This window comes from Saimiri boliviensis, chromosome 7 (genome assembly GCF_048565385.1).
Source record: "Saimiri boliviensis isolate mSaiBol1 chromosome 7, mSaiBol1.pri, whole genome shotgun sequence".
NCBI classification, from domain to species: domain Eukaryota; kingdom Metazoa; phylum Chordata; class Mammalia; order Primates; family Cebidae; genus Saimiri; species Saimiri boliviensis.
In genome coordinates this window covers 125,375,284-125,398,833 of record NC_133455.1, presented here as the reverse complement: position 1 = coordinate 125,398,833, position 23,550 = coordinate 125,375,284, and the positions used below count along the sequence as shown (strand labels likewise).

General features: G+C 48.0%; 1 protein-coding gene across 1 annotated transcript in view; it reads left to right on the top strand.

The window, feature by feature from the left end:
- ANO2 (anoctamin 2) overlaps positions 1-23,550 on the top strand; it is a 358,642-nt gene that overhangs the window by 106,192 nt on the left and 228,900 nt on the right. Inside the window, exons 8-10 of the mRNA XM_074403486.1 lie at positions 3,464-3,519; positions 5,180-5,221; positions 12,140-12,204. Coding sequence (XP_074259587.1) covers positions 3,464-3,519; positions 5,180-5,221; positions 12,140-12,204 — 163 coding nt within the window. The remainder of the gene's footprint in view (positions 1-3,463; positions 3,520-5,179; positions 5,222-12,139; positions 12,205-23,550) is intronic.

Sequence of the window (23,550 nt, the reverse complement as noted above, 5' to 3'; positions counted from 1 at the left end):
GTGGTCCATGCTGGGCAGGGAGCAAGCGTGAGCCTTTTCCTTTGGAGGTTTCTAGTTCTAACTAAGCACCAGGCATGAAGTACCTGGTGATTTGAAGGACTTGGTGATTTATCAGCTTCGGGGATCAGTGACCGGCTCCTTAGGGGCTATACTTTGTTTGAGCTGAGACTTCATTCCTCTTAAGGGAGGCAGGGAAAGGGAAATGTCCTCAGCGCTTTCTCCTTCTCACTGTCCCCCATCCTGGGAATAATAGGATAAAAGATTGGGCCTCTCCGTCTCTCCCCGGGTCTAGAGCTGAGGGGAAAGAATATAGATGCAATCCTGAAGAAGAAAGCTTTGCCATTATGGCCAGATGGATGGCACATGATGGAACCAATTAGCCCATTTTTGCTGAAAAGAAAGAAAAAAAAAAAACCCAGAATTTCAATTTTCAAAGCAGGGACTCTTTTTAAAAAACGTTTGATTATTTTCTTCTTCGTTCAAACTGATTTCCATGCTTGTTTGGGGGTAGAATCTTGGTTTCTGAAGTTTGTGGGTGAACCGGGAGGTCAAAGCAATCCCTGTTGTTGGGTAGAGTTGTGGATGGATGCCTACTTTTCAACATGCCTCTCCCGCCCCAGTCCTCCTTGAATGTACTTTCTCCTCCCTTTCCCAGCAGCCACTGATTGGGATCGCCCATAGAATCCCACCTGAAAAGTGAGGGGTACACAGCTAGAGGGAACAGAGAAACACCAGTTGCAGCATTTTGGGGGCTCTGGTTATCTGAGTTAGGATAACTCTGGTTTTATAACTTGAGTCTTTGCCTTAGAGCGAAGAACCTCTTACCTTGACTTTCTGTCTTAGGAGGCAGAAAAATCAGCTGGAGTTTAAAAGTTTCTTCATGAGCATAAGATGCTTAACCTATCAGTGAGGAAGGCGTTGAATAAGAAGAGTCCTAAGATAACTGCAGCCGTAGGCCGGTGACTGACTGTTAGGGCTGCCGTCCCTTCTGTGTTTCCAGCTGGGAGCTAAGTGCTGCGAGACATGCAGGTGAGAGGAGTGCTCTCTGACCCGGGTCAGGCCTCTGGGGAACACAAAATGATGAGCAAACCTAATCCCGGAAGTGAAGCAAGCAGCTGCCCACTTCCGGCTGCACGGTGCACAGGAAGCTTTGTTTGAGATGAGGGTTAGGGCACATAGCTTTCGTGTCCCAATAACTCGAGACATTTCTGAGGATCTGGCAACCCCAGGAGTTCAGGTCGTCGGTCTAATTGGTCTAATGCCTCCAGACACTCGGCTACTGTGCAAAGCCAAGCTGAGCATTAGCAGAAGAGCTAAGTAGGTGAAACACCTGCTGGACTTTTTCATGGAGTTCGGGGCTATCTTCAGGGTGCACACAGCTGCCACGGCAAGCATGGGGTGTGACTATAGGGACAGGGTGGGGTGCGTTCTGGGGTGCAGTCTGGCTGGGGCCCTACCCGCCTGTGATGCTTCAGCCTCTATCCATGCCGACAGCACTTTGTAGCTCTTAACGGTAAACTCCCACTAACTCCCCTCCCGTTTTGAGACTCCTCCCTTTGATTACAGTAGGGTGGCTTCACATTGCTTTGGTTATGGCTCTTGAACTGATTAATGATGCTCAGAGTGAAATTGTAGTCTTGTGAGTCAGACAGATCTGCAGCTCAGTGAACCTCCAGGGCACCCTTCCCCCATCTGCGCTCCCTCTCCCCACCCTCTGCTCCTCTCACCCAACAAAGTTATTTCTCATGTTTTAGGTGCATGCCAAGGAGGAAACTTAAAATCAGGAAAGGACTGGCCCTTTGGTAAGGCAGCAGTACCAAAACGCTCAGCTTTCAACTCATTGGAAGAGCAGCCGCTTCTACCGGGCACCCCCAGCAGCTTCCCTCGGGCCTCCGCTCCCACGAGGGGCCCAGAGACTAGTCTTTGTGCCATCCTACGCCCTGGAACTGTGGCAGATAGGGGCAAGGTTTGAGGAAGAGGAAGCTGATGGCAGGGAGAGGATTGTCTGAGATCCTCTGCGGTCTCTGAGCATGTGGGTGGGGCATTGGGTAGGAGCGGGAGGTGGAAAGCCATGAATTTTAATGAGTAAATGTTGTCTAGATTTGTTATCCAACCTCGGCGTTTATTCAGAGCCATGCAAATGCAGATTTCTTAGCATTTGGACATCATACATCTTTCCCTCCAAAACCAATTATCTCCTCATCTCACTACAGTCTACAGTCTCTTTGGAAAGAATGGTTCAGGGCAGAAAGTAAGTGCGAGACAAGGGAAATCATTGTGTACCAGAAACTCCCCCTCTCCTCCCCCTCCATGATTAAATGTGGATCCTCGTATGGCGGGATCCTTGGTACTACGAGTTGGTGAGACATAATCCCTCCCATCTGGAAGCCAGCGACCCAGGACAGACCATCCCGACTCAGACAGAACACACAAACCACTTTATAGTCTCTGAATAAAACCAAGAATGAAACAAGTAAATAACGACGACTTTAGGCTGCGCAGAAGCGTCTCTGTTGTGAGTGCAATGGAGTTGGAGGGACAGAGCCATTTGTTCATTTCACATTTGTTTAGTAGGGTCTGCTATGTGCAAGTGGTGTGAGACACTGTTGGAACTGAAACAGAAATCCGTGGTACAGTTTTCAAACTTTTTGGTCTCAGGGTAACTTCACACTTTTTAAAATTATTGGGAACACCCAAAGGGTGTCTGTGTGGTTATATCAACCAATGTTTACTGTATGAGAAGTTAAGGCTGAGACATTGTGAAAGTGGGAGAATACACAAACACACGTGCCATTAGCGATGGGGGATGATGTCAGCACACGCCACTATGCACTTGTGACAGAAGAGTGATAAAGCAAATCAGGTCTTCTTAGTGTGATTAGAAAACTGGTTTTGCCTCCAGGAACCCTCTGAAAGGCTCATGAGGACTTCCAGGGTTCCCCAGACCACATTTTGAGAACCGCTGCCCTGCTGCTTCCTCAGGGATGTCATGGTCCAGGCGACAGATCAGTCACAGCCAGCACTGCCTTGTGAAACAGCAGGAAGGAGCTCAAAGTGCAGTCGGATGCTCTCACACATACTTTTATAGATCGTGATTAAAATTATCCATATAACAGTTCCTATGCTGTCATGGAGCACAGAGATTCTCACCTGATGGTCGTAGTGGTAGAAGGTTATTGGACTGGAATGATTGGAATCTTTGAAGATAGGAGGAATGTGAACTTTGAGACAGCATATTTGATATTAGAACATCATTTTGTATTTAGGGAATGAAATAATGTTGCTCTTATACTAAGAACCAGAGCTTGACAAAGAGTTCTAGCCTGGAAGGTATAGAGGACAATGCAGTGATTCTCAGCTGGGGGGCGAGTGAGAGCTTAATCTTGATCAAAAAACAAGGGTTAAGTTGAGAAACTCCTGCCCTGGAGTTACTATTTTCATCTTCCTTTCTTTTCTTCCATAGGTATTAACTCTCTGATCGCAAACAATATCTATGAGGCTGCCTACCCTCTTCATGATGTAAGTACTATTTTCATAGCATGCTCTCTATAGCCTTCAAAAGTTGAAAACCACAACTTTTCCGTGGCAATGAAATGGGTGAATACCTGCAGGGTGAGGTAGGAGCGAATCATGACGTTAAAATATCTAGGCTGCCCCTGGACTGCTCATTGCTGACAGTTATCCCCAGTTTGAGTTTTGCCAGTCACCTCACACTGTCTCACCTATGATTTCCCCAGACAACAAAATAAACTAGGCTTTGCTTGAGCTTTCCCAGTACTCCCTGGCTTTCTTTTTAGCAAAAGTGTGACTCTACAGATGTGGCATAAAGGGAGAAGATACTGGAGCGGGTGGTGAAGGAAACTAAAAGGCCTGGGTAATCCCTAACTTGGACTGTCAGACCCATAGCTGCCTGCCAGTGAAATTTTGTATGTGAGGGTTTCGTGCAGATGTGAAATTCCTCTTTAACATGCAGGTACATATTAATATAAGACTATTATTTAAAAAAAACATGGACACAGGGAGGGGAGCATCACACACTGAGGTCTGTGGGGAGGAGAACTAGGGGAGGGATGGGGTGGTGCGGAGTTGGGGAGGGATAGCATGGGGAGAAATGCCAGATACAGGTGATGGGGAGGCAGGCAGCAAACCACACTGCCATGTGTGTACCTATGCAACAGTCCTGCATGTTCTTCACATGTACCCCAAAACCTAAAACGCAATTCAAAAAAAACTTTTGAAGAAAATCTCCCCAAATTCCTTGTACAATGGTTTGGTTAAAGTAAAGAAAACAGAATGACTGTAATGAAAGCTCTCCTTGACTGGAGATGTTGTTATGAACATCCTGTGATACAATGCAATGATATTCTTCAAGATAATTCATGAAAATGTAACTGGCCCTTGAACTAAATGCTCCGTGGCTTCACTTCATCAGGCTCGTCAGTTCTTGGACACTTGCCATGCAGCAGTGCCGTTTGAGCCTGCTGAGGTGGGGCTCCCTGAATTTTTCGCATGGGAATCCTCTCATTCCTGACGTATTTGCAGTGGCATAGGCACTGCTAAGTTCTGCAGTTATGGACAGAGTGAGCATGTCATGGCCGGGTGATTTTCACGTGATGGACTAACCCATTTAAAGTCTGGAATGCTGCCATTGCATTGCTACGAGGGGGCATAGGCTGATCTCTCAAGTGCATGAGGGGGCGCATCTTCGTGTGAGAAGTAATCCCAGGAAACATGACAAGTGTTGGTGGCTAAGAAACTGGAATATCAGCTCCTTACTATGCTGTGCTTTCGACCTTCCTTATATGGGAATGAAAATACAGGTATTGATCGACTTACGACCTATGCAACTTACGACCATTCGACTTTACGACCACAATCGCTAGCCACGACTGCTCCGCGTCTGGCAGCGCAAACGTTGCCCAGCTGGGCATACAACAGTGCGGACCAGCTTCCGGCAGCGCTACCATCTCCGTGTGCACCATTTCAACTGTACATATAGCCTACTCAACTTACGACCAAATCGTGTTACGACCGTTCCGTGGTCCCGACCGTGGTCATAAGTCGAGCACTACCTGTAAAAGCAATGATATTAGAAAATAAAAAAGAAAATCCTTTCTCCTTTGGCACCTGTTTTTGGTAGTTTCATTGGCTTAATCCAGCATCCCTTTTTCCCACACAGGGTGAATACGATAGTCCAGAGGATGATATGAATGACAGGAAGGTAAGCCTGCCTCACACAGCATCCAGAGCTTTGGGCATGCGAGACTATGGGGGTTGGTGTGTGGAAGTGGCTAGAAGGGTCTTAGAAGTGTTCTATTTACCTGCTTGTCCACTTTCCAACAGTTTTTCCAGCTCCCCTCTTTCCCCTACCCAGGTATTTGGAAATGTGAGCGTGGTTGCTTCTGCGTTTAGTGCCTGGAGAGCCACAATGCCAACTGTCCTGAAATATATCCAGTGCCCACCCCCCCGCAGCTCTCATCCCACCCTCCCATGGCAAGAGAGCATCAGTTGAGAAACACTGGCTGTCCAAATTCCTTAACTGATGAATGCAGAAACGGAGACACAGAAAGGCTGAGCACTTGCCTGCGATCACACTGCCACAGGGAACAGAGAGGGGGCTCGGAGCACCTTTAGCCCTCAAATCCAGGGTCCTTGCTTAAAACATGTGTTGATCCATGCCATTATAGCTTTTGGAGAGTCCATTTTAGGTGACTCTTCTTTTCTTTCAGGCAGGCAAGTGGAGTATAGCCACTCCCAAATTATAGATGCGCAATCTGAGTGTGAGGGAGCCTCCATTGTGTTTTGTAGTTCAAGAAGCTAGGAATTGGAGGTTATGCTTAGGGGAAGGAAAATGGTCCCAACCTCTTTAGTGGGGATGCATCCACAATCCCCTCATGCAATCCTCCTGCTGGCTTCTCCCCACCTTCAGCAACTGTAGTGAGCAGAGGAGGGTGGGCAACGGTGGGAGGGATGAAGAGCTGAAGCTCAAGGAGCTTCCCTCCCCCACTATGTTGTCTGGAAAATCATTCATGCCCCAAGTTGCCTTTTGAGCAGGCTTCTTTTTATCCTGCCTATTAGTCCCTGTTATGAAGTGTTAAGTATTAAAAACATAAAAGGTCCTTTCCAGAAATACTGCGGTGATTGCTTACACATGTCCCCTCTCTGCGGGCCCAGGGAATCTGCTGTAGTATTGCCATGTCTTAACCTCATCTGTTTTCTATCCGATGCTAATAGTCTCGGCGTTTAATTTCCTGAAAAGTCCCGCATCAGATTTAAAGGAAAAGGAGGAAGCATGTCTCCCCACATCTCACCTCTCTTACCCAACCATTTTCTGTCCTCCCACTTTCTAATTTTTCCTTCCTTCCCTTTAAATGGTGATCACCATCCATTACCCGCCTAAGAAAACTCCTGTTGGGTGGTGGTGACCCCCTGTCTAGGAACATTACGGAGACCCGGAACATACCCCAACTCATAGGAGTCATCAGTCAGCCTTCTGTTACCTGCACTAACAGAAGAAGTAAATTGTGGACTATTTATAATATGTATGTTGTAGATATAAGAAATATGTATTTGTCTTTGGAAATATATTAGATTGCTGTTAACCACAGAATGCCTTTTGACAAAGAACTTTCTCATCAAAAAATGTTTCTCTTTGGCCGATTTAATGAAGTCAGGGTCCACTCCATCTGGTAGAATAGGTGGGAACTAGGAGGCAGGGAGAGCCCAGCCAGGATGGAATTGCATCTCCGTGGATAACTCCTAAAGTTGATGTCAGAAAGATGCTTCATGAAGGTGAACACTCTTTGAAGGACAAGATGACCCTTTCTCGTGGCCTTTCCTTGGGCTTGCTGGCCAGTCTTGGTGTCCTTACCTGCAGAAGGCAGGGCCATGGTTAGGAAAGTGAGCTTTGCCTTGATGGGCCCCGAGAGAAGCCAGGAGGAAGAGTGCCAGCCTTTTGCTGTCCATCTGAGTTGGGAAGTTGGCACCTAGCCAGCAGAGGAGACGGGTTTTAATGTCCGTGAACGTTTGTGATGTCAGGACTAAAATCCTAGTGTCCGAATCCTAGTGCTGCGTGGTCATGTTGACACAGCTTGTTCTGTTCAGCAAGAGGGATTCTCACGACAAGGCTGGATTTGTTTCTATAGTTTCCGTGGTATGTGGGTGGTGCCTGCAATGTACCCTGAAGGAGAAAGAGCAAAAACGCCCAAATGTGTGCTGCATATTTATTTGTTTTCATTCTAATATAACTGTCAAGTGTTCTTTGAGGTGGTTGCAGGAAGCAGTTTGCTTAGGTGTAAGGGAAGACTCTGCGTTTGGAGCTGAAGGATGTGGCGCAGGCTTGGGAGCCGCAGTGTAGGGTGGCCTCTCTGGGGCCTCTAGGGATGATCTGCCATGGTGTCCCAACCTGCCCATCCTGCCAGCACCTGGATGTTCTTCTTCACTCTTCCTTGTGATTTGTGGCTGTTCCCATGATCTCCCCAAGGCCCAGGCTCATTGCAGGCAAATTGTAGGCAAGTCTCGAGGCCCTGGAGAATGCCGGTCTCCCTCTCCTGAAGCCCAACTGGTGCTATTATGCAGTCTCCATGACTCAGCCCCCGACAGGAGCTGGAAGTCTCTTTCTCTTCCTTCCTGGAGGGTCTTTAAGAAAAGGCTTCCTCCTTCTGGAGAACAAGAGTTTCCTGCCTTCCTAGAAGCAAGGGCAACCAGAAGAGGGAGCAGCCTGGGGGTAGATGGGTCCCTCCTGGCTTCCAGCAGCTGCCTAGTTTTCCATTTGCCAAAGCTGCTTAGAGTTTTGGAGGTTCCCAGAGAAGTGGCTGTTACCATCTGCTCAGGGCTGCCCAGCTCCCACTGGCTGTCTGGGGTTTCTTCACTCACTTACAGGGGAGAACCAAGAGTAGTGCTTAGTGCTTTGGACTGTGACTTTCTTTAGCATTCTAGAAACACTTAGGCCTGGATTTCCCAGCCTCTGCAGGTGGCTGTCTTCCCTAGCGGATAGTTAAGAAATGACCCGCTGAAAACTGTGGAGAGATTCAGTCCTGCATTTTAAAACTTGCAAGAAAGGGACTTTTCTTCTTGGTTTCACCTGAGGATTCATTTTGCCCTGCTGCACGACTTTCATGTTACTGTAAGGAGAAGCTGAGACCTAGAGAGGTGATGTTACTTGTTCAAACAGGTTAGGGTAGGGTCTGGGAGTAGTGTCCAAGTCTCTTCCATTCAGGCTGCCCTTGTCCCTTAAATGCCTCCAAGGGGGCTATAGTGTCTTTCTGCCTGTCTCAGGTCTAGCTGCTCTCTGAGGAGCTTGTGACCTCAGAGAGGCCCACGAATCACAAACACCTTGATGTTCTCTGTCATTGCAAAGCTTGTTGCAAAAGGTTTTTAACACTTGAGTTCCTTTACAGTCTCATGAAATCCTTAAATTGATGACCTCTGTCAAATGTGGTCCCTGGGGAGCCAAACTTGCTGCTTCTATGCTCTGATCCATCACGTGGGATGGTTCCTGCTGTAAAGGCCTGGGGCAGACAGACACATCTGGAGTTACATCCAGGGCTCTGGAATCAGGCACTGTCCATTAAGAAGGAGCTATAGTCTCTCCCTGGTATATTTGCTGGCTTGGCCAGTTGATGAAGAGAGGCATGGTGAACCTCTAAGGGAGAAAATGGATTTGCTCTAAGCTGTATTAGAAGGCTCCAGACTCTACAGGTTTAGAGGGACTGTTTCCATGGTTCTCCCTCCATGTTTTACTCACACCATGCTGGTCCTTACGAGGCAGGACTCCAGAGTATGTCTCCCTTCACCCTGACTGCTGGTTCCTTCTGGAACCCCACAAGCTTGAGTTCAGCACAATCCATGTGCCCTTAACCATGCTACGTGTGATTAAACCTTCTTAAAGATTGGGAAGGGTCTACAGCACTCTCCCCACCCTCCCTACCTCCTGCAGGTGGCAGAAGGCCTGGGAGCTGGCCTGGGCATCCAGGCATGATTGCTGCACCGCCTCCCAGCTTTGGTGCTCTGTCACTCCCTCCAACTCTCTGTGTCAGGGTCTGCCTGATCACCACCTCCTCCGTATGCTTCTAGCTCTTCTATATGAAGCCCAGGTAGTTCTCTTGGCTCCTCCTCATCTACATCCACAAGCAGTGGATACAGCTTTGTGCTTAGAAGAGACCACGGTGAGAGAGGGACCTTCTGGAAGTCTTTTTCAGCAGGTCTGGGATTCAACCAGGGAAAAGGCTTAGGAGGTCAGTTCTCAGTTGGGGCCACACTGGATTCTCGGAACATTTTTAGTTTTTTGCTCCAGGCAAGTGGCAGATAGGTGTTCTCAGGCTCAGGTTTTGGCTGGACGTACAACTTGGGGAGGAATGTGCTCTGGAGGTCAGAGCCTGTGAGGCACACAGTGGCGTCCCACAGCTCTCGAGGGGTGCCCTGCCTGCATCTCCTGATGCAAGCTTGTCTCCCTTTGGGCCACAATGATGTCACTGTGACAGCCGGGTCCTGGAGAGCCCAGGGTTTGCCCTCAAGGGAGGGAGTGAAAACTCAGGCAGTAGAAGCACCCAGGCTGTGGGAGGAGATGTACTAATGACAACAAGATGAGGTTAGCCACCACCCTGGAGTGAGCAGCAGCAGGGCTCATGAATTCAGATGTCCCTCTGCCTTCATGCACTGAATAACCCCTTTTTGTATCTGGGTTTCCTCCATTGCAAGTGGTGGTGATTGCTGGTGCAGTGGGCCCCTTCAGGGCCCGTCTAGTTTCTGGTCCTGTTTTGTAGTTGTTGGGTTACATTGTGACAATAAAAGTTCATCACCCTTAAGTAAGAACGCTGGTTCGCATTTCCATTTTAATAACATGTCTTTAAAGATTCTTTGGTAAGCAGGATGGCTCCCTGTAAGGCTGATGTCCAGATGGGCATCTGAAGTACATGATTAGAGTGGGTTCTCCTTGATAGATTTCCTTGTGAATTGTGTGTGATGTGATAGGAGCATAAAGAATGTAACAAAATAGCAGCTGTATTATAAATTTGTCAATCCTTGACATATAATTTGATAGAGTGCCAGTATTGATTCCGCGTGGGTATGCAGATGAGGTCTAATGATGATCCCTTACTGAATGATTTTATTTACTGGGATTGACACACAGGTTTAGTAGGACACATGCTACTTCTGCTACAGTTGCTGCAGAAATATTCCAAGATGTCCTGGCGTGTTGGTTGCAGGGTTTCCCTTCTTAATCTCTTGTATGTGTTTTCCACTCAGGTTTTGCCCCCACCCCTCCCCTGGAGCCACTCTTGTCAAGGTGATCAGTGACCTCAAAGCCACTGAGTCCAGTGGCCACTGCTTATCTGACCTGACCCATTAGCAACTTTTGACATAGATTGTCGTCTATGAAATGTTCTTTGAAATGTTAGACAAGATGGCCAGGGAAGGCCACTGGCCGCTCCTTCTGTCTCCTTTACTGTTCTTTATCACCCTCTTGATCTCTAAATGGTGATGTGCCCAGGGTCCAGACCTCAGGCTTCTTCTATACTCACTATCTCTTCCTTGGAAATAAAGTCTCCTATAGGAGACTTTATAAATTGTCTCCTCTTCAATAACTCCCAAGTGTGTAGGACTCTTCTTTCAACGTCAGATTTTTCTATCCAGCTGCTCACCGTGCCCCTGAACACCCAAAGAACATTTCAAAAATATGTACCCCCAAGTGAGCTCTTGATTGCACCCCCACTAACCTGTCCTTCCCCCAGTCTTTCTCGTTTTAGTAAAAGGCATCACCATGACTCAGTGGCTCAGGCCAAGTTCTTATTTCCTCTCATCCCACATCCAATCCAACAGTAAATCTTATAGGCTTTGCTTTTAAAATCTGAGCAGAATCACCTCGTTCTTATTATATCTGCTGCTGCCCCGATGGTGTAAGCCATCATCGTCTCCTCCCTGACCATTACAGTAGCTTCCCTGCGCCTCTGATCACTCTTCAGTCTGTTCTCCACATGGCAGCCAGAGTGAGCCTCCTGCAATCTCAGTCAGATTGTTTCGCCCCTCTGCTACAAATCTCCCAGTGGCTTCCTTCAAAATCCAAATTCCACCCAGTATTGATATAAAGATTTTAGCATGGCCTGCAAATCCCTGGATGATCTGGCCATCCTGGTTCTTTCTGACGTTCTTTGTCTGCCATGTTCTCCCCGTGCTCACTGTGCCCCGGCCACACTGGTTCCCTGTTCTTCCTAGGAGGTGCCATATGCTCTTGCCTTGGGGCATTTACCCAGGAAGAGTATCCTGCCTGGGACACCCTCCCCCTTTCCTTTGTGTCTCAGCTCAATGACACCCCCTCAAAGAGGCCTTTCCTGGCCATCCTGTCTAAAATAGTACCCACTCCTCTCCCTTCTTTCACATTCTACCCCCTGACCTTGATTAAGTTTTCTTCATTACGATTTCCAAATATTATCTGTTTATATGTTTATATTGGTCTGTCCACACCAAGGTGTAAGCAGACTGTGGATTACTGCTGTATTCTGTGTGGGGACAGTGCTTGGCACATAGGAGATGTCAGTAAATACTTGTTAACTGCCGGGCGCAGTGCCTCAAGCCTGTAATCCCAACACTTTGGGAGGCCGAGGCGGGTGGATCATGAGGTCAAGATATCGAGACCATCCTGGTCAACATGGTGAAACCCCGTCCCGACTAAAAAAAATACAAAAAATTAGCTGGGCTTGGTGGCACGTGCCTGTAATCCCAGGTACTCAGGAGGCTGAGGCAGGAGAATTGCCTGAACCCAGGAGGCGGAGGTTGCGGTGAGCCGAGATCGCGCCATTGCACTCCAGCCTGGGTAACAAGAGCGAAACTCCATCTCAAAAAACAAAAACAAAAACAAAAAAACAAACTTGTTAAATGAGTGAATCATGAACACCAGGGCTCATTTTGCTGGACTAGACAAGACAAGGGAATAAAGAAGGTGAGGTTCTGCTGGTCAGGTGCAGGACTGCCTCAGAGTATCACAAACTTGAGCTTCCTGATTCTGCACAGCTGCCTGTGGATGTCTTATGAGAATTTCTTAGAATCTGGGCTTGGGAGTAAAATTATGACTTGTTAGGATGAACAAAATCAGGTGAAGTTTCCCACCTCTACCTCTAACCTGTTTCTGTATTTTGTTTAGCTGCTGTATCAAGAATGGGCGCGCTACGGAGTGTTCTATAAGTTCCAACCTATTGACCTCATCAGGTAAGATGTGGGAGGGGACTTTTGGAGGGATCCTGGAGATGCCAGTCCTGAAAGATATCTCATCAACTCTTTTGACTCTGGCAGTCTTTTGTTCAAGTGGAGGAATCTTCTTTTTTAACTTTTATGATCTCTTCCTCTGTGTCTTATGCGTGGGGAAGCAGCTGGGGACATGGGAGGGAAATGGAAAGTGTGTGAGGCAAAAGATACTGTAGATTGATAGACCGTGACCTCCACCCAGAGGTCTTCTGCACTGTGGCCTCTCTCCCTGCCTGTTCTTTGGAAGAGTTGCCTGGAGCTGCCTCATTTCCTTTGCTTAGTTTTGTCCTAGAGAAGAACCTGGAGGAAGGTGATTTTTGCGTTATGCCCAAGTGCCAGTGTTGATCAAGGAGAAGGTAGATTTGGCAAATCACATGAGGAATATGCTGGCTGGCCTAATAGAATGTGGACTTTGTATGGCTTTTCCAAATTAGAAGGGAGGGGCAACTGGGTCCTGGGATTCCTCTCTTCCATGCTGTCAAGGAATGAAGTCCTGTGGTCTGGCACTTTGGACATTTCCCTAGCTTCTGTTGAACATGAGAAGTCCTTTGAAAGAACTTACTGGAATGCCATAGGTCTGACTAGTTGAAAATAGGTTCGGGGTTCTAGAAACTCAGTCTTCTGGCGGAAATGTTGGGTAGCAGCACTGCGAAGTGGGAGAGCCCTGGGCGGAGAGTCTGGAGGTGTGGGTTCTGGTCCAGGCCTGGCCACTAAGTGCTACCGTTTCTTTGGGCAAGCCCCAGTTCCTCTGATCTTCACGGTCCTGGTTGTCCTAACTCGGGAGGCTGAGCTGAGGGGTCTGTGAGTTTCCCTGGTGAAACATGCTCATTTGGAAAAGATGGGGCTCTGGAGCCCACAGGAGAAGCTGTTCCGTGGTGGACATGGTGGACTCACTGCCCAGCAGACACCTAATGAGCTAATCAGACCGCCTGAGAATAGAGCATGTTCTTGGCTGGCTGCCCTGGGCTGGGATTGTGAGAGGGGCAGCAGCCAGGAGAATCGAGTCTAGAGGGAGGAATTACAGCTTCTTCTTGGAAAGAGAAAGCCACCTGGATGCCAGAGCTTGGGCAGCTCACCTCCTACACAGAGATGCCGTGGCCCTGCCAGCAGGCAGAGCTTGGTTGGATGTCTCTTGGAAGCAGGTGTTTGTTCCAGCTGAGGACTGTGAACCAAGGTCTTGGGTGGGGCAGCAGGGACATGTGGAGCCTGTGACCAAGGCACCCTCACCCCATCTCCCGTCCTCTGGCTGCCGTTCATGTGGCATGGGCCACCTAGACTGTTCTCTGGGCCACACTAAGGCTGATCGTTCCATTCTTGGTGGGCTTTGATCTTTCTCTCTGGATCTCAAGTGGCCACCCACTCTGTCGCCTGTTTTCTCCAACTACTCATTCTTTTCTTCTTTTAAAGCATGATTAAAAAATAAAAATTCTCCCTACCAGAGAGCCCTGTCTTTTCCCCCAGAGACTTCAGGTGACTCGCCGCCAGCTAAGTGGGAAATGGCTCCAATATGCACTCGGTTTTGGCCACCAAAGCAGCCTCACCTGCAGGGGAATATTGCCTTTGGAGCAGAGCTCTGCTCTGGGGCCTGGCGGTTCCTGAGAATGGAGAGCTCGAATTTGTCTAGACAGGGCACGGTGTACTGGAGCTGGGTCAGAGGCTGTCCGCGGCTCCTCACCGATCAGATGGTCCGGAACACTCCTACAGCCCCTGGGCAAGGCCAAGGCTTGGTGAGGAGGGAGGAGACAGAGGAGGCTCAGGAGAAGGGGACACTGGGCGGCATGTGTGTGGGGAATCAAGGCAGATGGTGGCGGTGGTGTCAGCCCAGTGGCATAAGGAACTCTCTGACCTCAAGATACTGCTGGAAAGAGAAGTAATGGAAGGGATGGTGGTTGGGGGCATGAGAGGCAGAGGTGGGCAGGTACCTGAAGAACTTGTAGAGAGAAATCTGGGCTGGAGTGTGCAGGGAGCAGCTACTTACACTCGGCAAGCTCCCCACAGAGCTCCTCATTTTACGCTCTTTTACCAAGTGGCCCCAGCTTGCTTTCTCTGATGCCATCCAAGTCCTCCCCTTCCTCCTCTTCACCGTGACATAACCCAAGACCTCAGTCATCCCTGGCTGGCCTCACTCTGACTTCCCAGTCGAACTCTGAGTCATGGGGATTCTTCGTCAGCACCTGATTGCTCTCTTTCGCCACTTCCCATCCATCTTTCCTGCCACCTCCTGTCGGGGCCCACATGCCAACAGAGTCCAGCCTGTGGCCCCCTTCCTGAGCCATCGCAGGCCCCACACCAGGACAGTGTTGCTCCATGACTACCTACTACCGTGCATGGCACCTCCGTGTGCCTCACAGAGAAGTGCCCTCATATGGTCTGTGTTGGAAGAGTGACGGAGCAGGGGAATCTGGCACAGGCGAAATATGATAATTCATGCACAGTCCTGGCCAAGGTCTTTCCCATCCATTTCTTTGGGTATTCAACGCCTCATTTTTAGCACCAAGCTTCTGTTCGTCCTCTGGGGCCCTGGTGCTACTCCTCTGTGCCAATTGTTTGGAAGATTTCTGAAACAGCTGTGTGAGCCATTGAGACCTCATGGGGCAGGAGACCTGTTTGTATGTGGAAGGCCCTGGGACTAGCTCTCCTTCCCCTTCCGCAGGCCTTCTGGCCTCATCTTGAGTCTTAGGGTCTGAGATACCGGTCCTGGATGTTGAGGCCAGATGCCTTTCCCTGCACCCTAGGCCCCTGCCTGCACCTGGCTGCAGCATCCTCTGTGCCCAGCAGGCTGCACTGTGAGACTGCTGATGGCCTCCAGCCCACAGGGCTCTCCTCCGGATCCTGCCTCTGCTCTGGAGACCTGGGGCCTGCAGGCCTGAGTGTGCCTATGAGCCTGTGTGAGAGTGTGTGTTAGTGTGTGAGTTTGAGACTGTGTTAGTGTGAGAGTGTGTCTGTGTGTGTGTTGTGAGTTTGTATGTGAGAGAGTGTATGTGTGTGAGTGCATGTGTGTGGGTGTGAGAGAATATGAGCATGTGTGTGCCAGGGAATACATGTGTCTGGGATAGTGTGTGTATGCAAGGGTGTGTGTGTGTAAGTGTGCCTGAGTGTGTGAGTGTGAGTGTATATGAGTGTGTGAATGAGTGTGTGTGTGTGCGTGAATATATCAGCGTGTCTGTGTATGTCAGTGTGAGACTGTATGAGTGTGTGTATGAGTATGTGTATGAATGAGCAATTGTGTGAGTGTGTGTGAGTGTGCGAGTGTGTGTGTGTGTGTGTGTGTGTGAGAGAGAGAGAGAGAGAGAGCTCTCTGGAAGGTTCCTTAGGGAGGTATCTAGCAGGAATCTAGATGAATGAGTGCGACCCAATCCGGAAGATCCCCTGGGCACTTCTAGCCAGCAGCACTTGTGCCCTGGTGGAAACACAGCTTGTGGCTGGTAATATGAGGAAGGATTCCTGAGCTAGAGCAAAATGGCCCTTCTGGTCCTTTAGGGAGCTGGAAGAGGGTCCTCACAGCTGGAGGAGGACATTTCTGCCTGCACTTCTTTGGTCCAATGCCCTAAAACCCAGGAGGAAAACAGCCCTTATTTTCTGGGAAAACCTGAGGACTGGAGGCCTTTTGGATTTGTACAGTTCTGATCTGTACAGTCAGGGCCACAATCTGTCTTTTTACTAAAATTAATATCTGCTCCCAGGCTGATTTTCTTAGCTTGGATGTTTTGATATGAATGAGACAAAACAATAGGCCTTAAGCATCTTCTGAGTTTGATTTATCTTCTGACTATACTCTGCTGAAACTTATGTACAAAAAGTTTATTCTAAAGCAGCTGCTACTGCCTGCCTGTGACGGCATGAGAAAGAGAGGGTTCTAAAACTGTATTCAGCTTAGGGGCATTGCAGCCCGTTGACTTAGGGGATATCACTGTACCAAAGCAGGCCTGTAGTCTGAAGAGGGGTCATGGTCCTTCCTCACTCCCACCTGCTCCAGGGATGCTCACTTCATGAGTGAGGCTTCCTGCACTTAAAGTCAGGCCCCAGACATGAAGCCTACCCATGTGGCAGATCTGGAGGTCTCTTAGAAATGTCCCAGCTTGGAGCCTTGAGACATGGAACAGCTTCCACAAGGATCTGAGAGTGATCTCCATGGGGTTACCATTTCAGGACCCCTTGGGTGGCACTGTGCTCCAGCCTTGCTATACATCTCTACCATCTTAGAATCCCACCTCTCTTTGGCCCTGGCTCTGGTGAGGCCACCCAAAGCCCTGACATGCCAGGAATGGGATCTCCTTCCTACTGCAAGGCACAGGTCACTGTCCTTGCCTGGGTTTCCCAGCATTGCCGCCAGAGGCTGTGTGGTTTGAGCCATCCCTCCTTGTCTCTGGGCTCTGCTTCCACTCTCCTGAACTGTGACCCATCTGAGCCACCCCCGCCCTACCTGCCGGAGACCGAGGAGGCCATGTTCTTAGGAGGCTTCTCAGCAGGCCAGGCTGTGGAAGGACAGGCCATACCTGGGTTAGAGGAGGGAATGGAGAGAGAAAAATATTGATCAACCTGTGATTACTTATTTCCATAGCCAAGATGCTTTCTCCTTGATCTTTCTTTGGGATTGAGAAAGGGAATTTAGCTCAACACAATACACATTCACCGATGCTTACAATGAGCAAGTCTCTTTGCGTGGCAGTATGGGAAGGTGCAACAATGATGAAAGGAGAGCTTATGGCCTTTGGCATCTAGCAGTTATGTAGGGAGACAGGTGTCTGCAAGACAGGAGGTAGTGAGGGCTCTCAGTTGACCAATGGAAACAGGACTTGGTCTCGTGGTTGACCACCGGAAATAGTACAATGCTACCAGTTCCAGTTCAAGGTACTACAGTAATGTTCAAACCTATCAGTATGGGGTAACAGTTGGAGAGCAATTGCTGCTAGAGGAGTAAGACAAGACTTCCTGGAAGAGGTGGCCCTTGAATCAGAAATGTTGCTTTCTGAGGGATGACTGAGGTGAAAGAGCGTGTCTTTATTACCAGTCTGGACTGCCTTGTATAAGGATTTATAGTTTAGCCTGATATTAATGACTGAAAATCACATTGACTCAGAGCCAGATCCTTCCTCATTGTTGATAGGGAGTGGTGAGATCAACAACTTGGCTTGCAGACCCTGTCTGTAAGGATTCTCTGCCAACCTGGCCCAAGTCCCTTGCTCTGCCCCATGAATTAGCAGGGAATCCAGGTTTGGAAGGAAATGAGGCTGGATGCATGAGGGAAAGTTAAGGAAGGATGAAACGTGGGATCAGCACCATGGCATTTGCATGGGTCTTACCAGTTGAGGGTTGGGTTTAGCTGAAAAACATTTTGCAGCCTGGAAGGAAATAGTACCTCATGGGTCTGAAGATGACTCTTTCACCTCTGAGGGTGTGAGAGAAGGGTAGACAGAGAAAAGCAACAGCAGCTGGTTGAGGTGAGGCAGAAACAAGGATGATTATGCTCTGTGCTGTTACATTCTGGTCCATTTTATAGATCAGGATATAAGTCATGCTGTTAATCCCATCAAGCCAGGAAAAGCCTCTGCCCCAGTCTCCTTTCTCTCATTTCCTCCACGGAGTGCTACTCTCCTCCCATTGTACTCTTTCAGCGGGAAGGCTGTTGGTCTTGTGGTTGAACAATGGAAACAGGAGTTGGTCTCATGGTTGACCAGTGGAAGCAGTACAATGCTACCAGTTCCAGTTCAAGGTACAGCCAATGACTATGTTGCTCTTGAGGGTGGCCTCCTAGCCTCACAACAGCCTTCCAGAGATGGTGGGTCCTGTTTTAAACTTTTCATCCTCCTTCCTGTCACATCAGCCACATGGTACAGATGGTGGACCCCAAGGCACCAAGAAACTCCACAAGTTTCCCATGGCCATCTGGAATTCCAGGGCAGAGCTGGGGAAGGAAGGAGCTGTCTGGCATCAGCTCATGGCCTCCTTGATCAGCTTATGTCATGATCCAAGAGGAAAAGCTGATATTAGTCTGAAAAATATGACAAACTATGTATTTGTGCCCTCTTGATCCTGTTGTACAATAAGCTATCAATTATCCAGAACCTTTAGGAACAAACCATAGCATCACAGAGGCAAAGGAAGCTTAGAGGTCAGACAGTTGCATACCTGGCCCTGGAAGGAAGGAACGAAGGATTTTTCTTGCAGCATACCATCTGGCAAATGCCCAGTCTCTCCTAGATTTTTCTTGGAATAGGGAGGACCTTACTGCTTGGACAGTTTGTTTTTCTGTTGGGCATTTCTAGCCCCTAGGAAGTCATGAAACTAGAAGGAAAACTGCTGATTTCCCTCCTTTTGGTCTCAGTTCTGCTTCCTGGAGCTGCGCAGAACAAGAGTTCCCTGTTGTATAGGTCAACCATTTAAATATTTGAAAATGATGATTGTGTCCACAGCAGTACTCATACCTAAGCTTTCTTTCCTCCACCCCAAACACTCCTAGGCCTTTCTGCATTTTCACAACAACACAGGCTCCCCACAAAGTCTTATCTTCATGATCGTCTTTCTTGGGACTCAGTGGTGGGGAAACTTGGAAGAGGAGGAAACTTACGTACACCTCAGTGAAGCACTTAAGCCAACACATACGTATTTTGCATTGTCAGACACTGGCCCTGGGGGTATGGAGATGATGTAAGCATGACCCCACTCTCAAGGAGCTGGAGTTCAAAGTGAAATCCCCCTGCTTGCAGATGACCACTGGGTTTTCTGGAAATGAAGGGACAGGCTAATAGAGAAAATTTATAGCAAGTAGCTGTGAGGCTGTAGGAAAATATCATATGGAAAAGATCATGAGGGAAAATTGGCCCCCGACTAGTCATTTGTGATGATGGGCTTGGAGGTGTCAACCATGTATCAGACAGAGGTCTCTGGGGATGATTGTAACTCTTTGTAGAAACATCCATGCGATGTGATGCAGCACCACAGACCCCTCGAATTCTCAAAATACATTTAAAAGCCAAACTGGGATTGCATCACTCAGTGATTTACCAAATCATGGTAAAACCACACATGTGTCTGACTTAGGTCATCACACCTAAAGAAAACATAACCAGGCTGGGACTGTTTCACAGAAGGAAAAGTAATGTGAGCAAAGATTGGGAGAGGCGTCTCTATAAAGTCAGACTTACACAAGTCAGAGTTCCCTGTTCTCGGAGAAGAATGAATGAAAATGGAGAAGGAGTGAGACTTTGACAGTCAAAAGATGGAGAATGTGCCTGTGTGTGTGTTCATCAAACCCTGATGCACTTGCCCAGGGATATTCCTTTAGACCAGGAACAGTGATTTAAGAGTGAAAAGAACTCCAGGTTTGTTTCCAGTTGATGTAATATTTGGGCAAGCCATTCTCTCTCCAGCCTCAGTTTTCTCAGCTGTGAAACAGGGATGATAGCTCCTGTGGTACAGTGTCACTGTGAGGATTCAGATGAAGAGCTGTACAAAACCTGTGATGATGGACATAGATCTAGTTAAATAAATAAAAATGTTTCTACTCCCTGTGGGGTAAATTATAATATTCATTAAAGTGGTGGAGTTTCATATGGTTCCTTAGCTCAAGAGCTTTGACCAATGTTGCATAATCACATTTTACGACTGTAAATCAATGCACTGCATGCTCTTTCTGTGTGTGGCTTCTGTCCCTCACAGCGACCCTGGGAAGTGGATATTGTTATCTCCATTTCATTGACAAGGTTGCTGAGGTCAGTGAAGCAAACGCTTCTCAGAGCCACAGAGCAAGCTCATCTGGGATTCAAATCCAGACCTGTCTAACTCTAGAAACTTTTGTTTTTTTTTCACAGTACTCTGTAGCTGAAGGTGCCACAGAGTTGCATTCAGCGGATGTCAGGCTAGCTGGGTTTCCAGACCTCTAGTGCTAAACCCTTCAATTACCCATCTCCCAGGGAAAACCGTGGTGTGGTCTTCCGGTATGGGTCGCATGCTGACCGTAGTTGACCTCGGCTTACGATGGAGCCGTCTTTATGAACACCCGTCTTTGTGCCTTGCAGGAGTAACGTATGAGTCTCAGGGCCTCTGTTCAGCAACCCCAGAATGCCATGATTTTGATTTTTCATTTCTATTTTTTATGATCTTTTTTTTTCTGACTCCTTCCATGTTGTCAGATTGTCAGCTGTCACTTCTTGCTTTTGTCAACTGAGTAGCTTCTGTTCCCAATTCTAATTTGCTGCTTTGTCTCAGTTGCAGCTTCAGCAACCAGACACCCAAGCAAGTTAGCACTGTGCACAAAGTAAGACGCTTCCACGGTTTGTCCTGGAGTCTGGCTTCTGTTGGGGTGGGGCAACTTGTACAGGGCCTGCTTTTGTAGTGGAAATGCCTTCTTTTGCTTCCCAGTGAGAGTGAAATGATGTTTCTGAAGCTCAAGGGGTCTCGGCAAGGGACCAGAGTGAGGATGCTACAGCAGGGGACCCTCACTGTGAAGAGCTGTATTTTGCTCCTTGCTTTTTACAGAGGTCATGGGAAATCCAGCCTATCAGAGATTTTTCTTAAAAACAGAGCGCTAAGTCTGTTAACAGTGCAAGAGTCAGGATCTGCTGAATGCAGAGCTTTCTATTGGGTGTAGTCTTGAAGCCTCAAAGAAGGAGGAAAGTGGGAGCTTGAAGGGTACTGATGGGACACAAGGTACTCACAAAAGAAAACTTCTTGGGTAGATCACAGAACTGTCAAATAGCCCCCAACAGGTAACTAACGCACAAAGCTGTGGGTAGCAGTGTTGGCAAGGTACAGGGAGAGGTTTTAAAGGGCTTAGTAACTGGCTTCGGGGTGGCAGAGTACACAAAAATGAGACATGGGATAGGTGAGTTTTAAGCAGAAAGTGGAGATTTGAGAGAGAAGAAATATGGTTGGGGGATTTACAAGATTGGGATTTAAGCATTCTGAGTCAGGAGATGTTGAGAGAAGAGACTTGAGAAGGGAAAAGAATGGCTGAGAAGAAAGCACCGGGGCTGAGCTTTCAAAGCACAAGGGACACGATAGAGGGGAATCTCAGGAGAGGATCTCAGGTAGTTTCTCTGGAATTTAGGCAGGTGGCAAAACAGAGGGCTTAAGGAAGGGTTTATGTCTCATTGTATTCCCGGCTGGACAGGTAAGAGTGGGCACAAGGAGTTTCATTTCTTCCCTCATCTTTCCTGGGGAGTCTCTGGGCAAGTCATTTAGCCCCTGCAGATTCTCTCCCTATAGTTGCATCTCTTCTACAAAATCTCTAGGCTACATAATGGCAGGTGCAGTTCTGTCTGTGGGAATCAAGCTCTCAGGTAGATCTGAGGGACTGGTCTTGCCTTAGAAGGAGTGAGGGGACTGGCATTGGGTGAGTTACGGCCCAACTGTTTGATCCTGTGAGCCACTGTTTGACCACGTGTCTCTGGAACCCCTGAGCGCCTCAGTCCTGCTAATAATATTCCCTGGAGTGGTGTTCTCCACCCACACCACATGGCTATGTAACCAACATAAACAGAAAACGTCTTAACACATTGAATAACATCGGCAGAACACACGTTACAACAACCACCACAAGATAGCTAAATTTAATTAGCCCAGCATGCCTGGGCTTTTAGTACAGGCACATGCCTCTGTTTTAGAAACGGAAAACCACAGCATTTTGTGGGTCTGAAAGTCACAAACACAAGCAAGGAAAAAAAGAAAAATACACAACCCTTCAAGATTCCTGCCTGAGAGACTGCTGTCTTCTAGTACATTCTTGGGATTATCTCAAGGTATTCAAAGATGTTGACAGTTAGATAGCTGCCAAGAATTATCGCCTGCCTCTGGTAAATTGACTCAGCCACGAAGAGACAGGGGAGCTCATACATAGTCACTCAGCCTGCAGCAGGGACTCGGGAAACCCTCAGAGCTGTTGGCTCAGCCTTACTGGTTTCTTTCGTAGAGTCCATTTTCAACTGAATCCAGTCCAGAGAGACAGAGAGGCGATGGAAGGACTGAGATTTTGAACTTTTCATTTGAGCATTTTAGTCTGGAGGAGGGCAATGGTATAATTTCCAGCTGTTATCAACTCTAATAAAATGGCAGCAATTCCTTAGGCTGATATTCTGCCCAGTCGTCAGCCCTGGGGTCGGAAGGCAAGCTGCATGGCAGAGAGAACCGAATCGGGCATGTACTATCCTTGCCCAACTCAGGGGCACTGCATCTCCTGACATCCCCAGCTGGTGCCTTGCGTAGATCTCTCTTGCTGTGCTTCAGTCCCTCTCCTTTGGTTCATCCTTCAGTGATCCCTTCTTTGTCCAGTCCTGTGAGATTACATCCCATTTGGAAATACTAGCTCTTTTGACTTCTGTGGATTAAGAAAGTTAGGTCTCCGATGCTCTGGCAGCCAGCAAGCAGCATCAGGAGAATGTCTATGGTGACTATGTGAAAGGAAAAGAAGGCAGAGCCCCCAGACTCAGACTTCTCAGCATCTTGGTGGGACAAAGAACTTGATGTTTTAGGAAAGAAATTTAAGAAACATACTTCAGGCCAGGCAAAGTGGCTCATGCCTGTGATCCCAGCACTTTGAGAGGCGAAGATGGGCAGATCACCTGAGGTCAGGAGTTTGAGACCATCCTGGCCAACAGGATGAAACCATTTCTCTACTAAAAATACAAAAATTAGCTCTGTGTGGTGGTGGGCATCTGTCATCCCAGCGACTTGGGAAGGTAAGGCAGGAGAATCACTTGAACCCTGGAGGCAGAGTTTGCAGTGAGTCGAGGTTACTCTACTGCACTCCAGCCTGGGTGACAGAGTGAGACTCTGTCTCCAAATATATATATATATATTTGGTTTGACTTAATCTAGTCTATTCATGAAACACCTTCTCTGTGCCAGGCACTGTTTTAGGTGCTGGAATTAAAGTGATGAATAAGATAGATATAGACTGACAGTGGGCAGTTAGATAATTTATCATCTAACTGCGGACACTTTTTTGAGTGAAAGTGAGAGCTATTAATAATGATGCTGTGTGTACTAGTCAGCTATTGTTACATTAATATTGCATAACAACCCATCCCAAGGTCAGCATCTTATAACACAGGTCACTTCTATATTGTGTTCATGTGTCTTTGGGTTGAGTGGAAAAGCTCTGCTTCAGGCTGAGAGTTAGTTGGGCCTGGCTCCGGGTTGTGGATTGTGTTGTTTGCTCCAGGTCTGCACATTTTGCTTAGATCAGCAAGTTCTGGGACACATTCTGCTCATGGAGAATCATCAGAGCCCGGGAAAGAATGGAAACCTAACAGAACTTCTTGCAGCACCTACCGACATCACATTTGCTAGCATTCCATTGGCCAAAGCAAG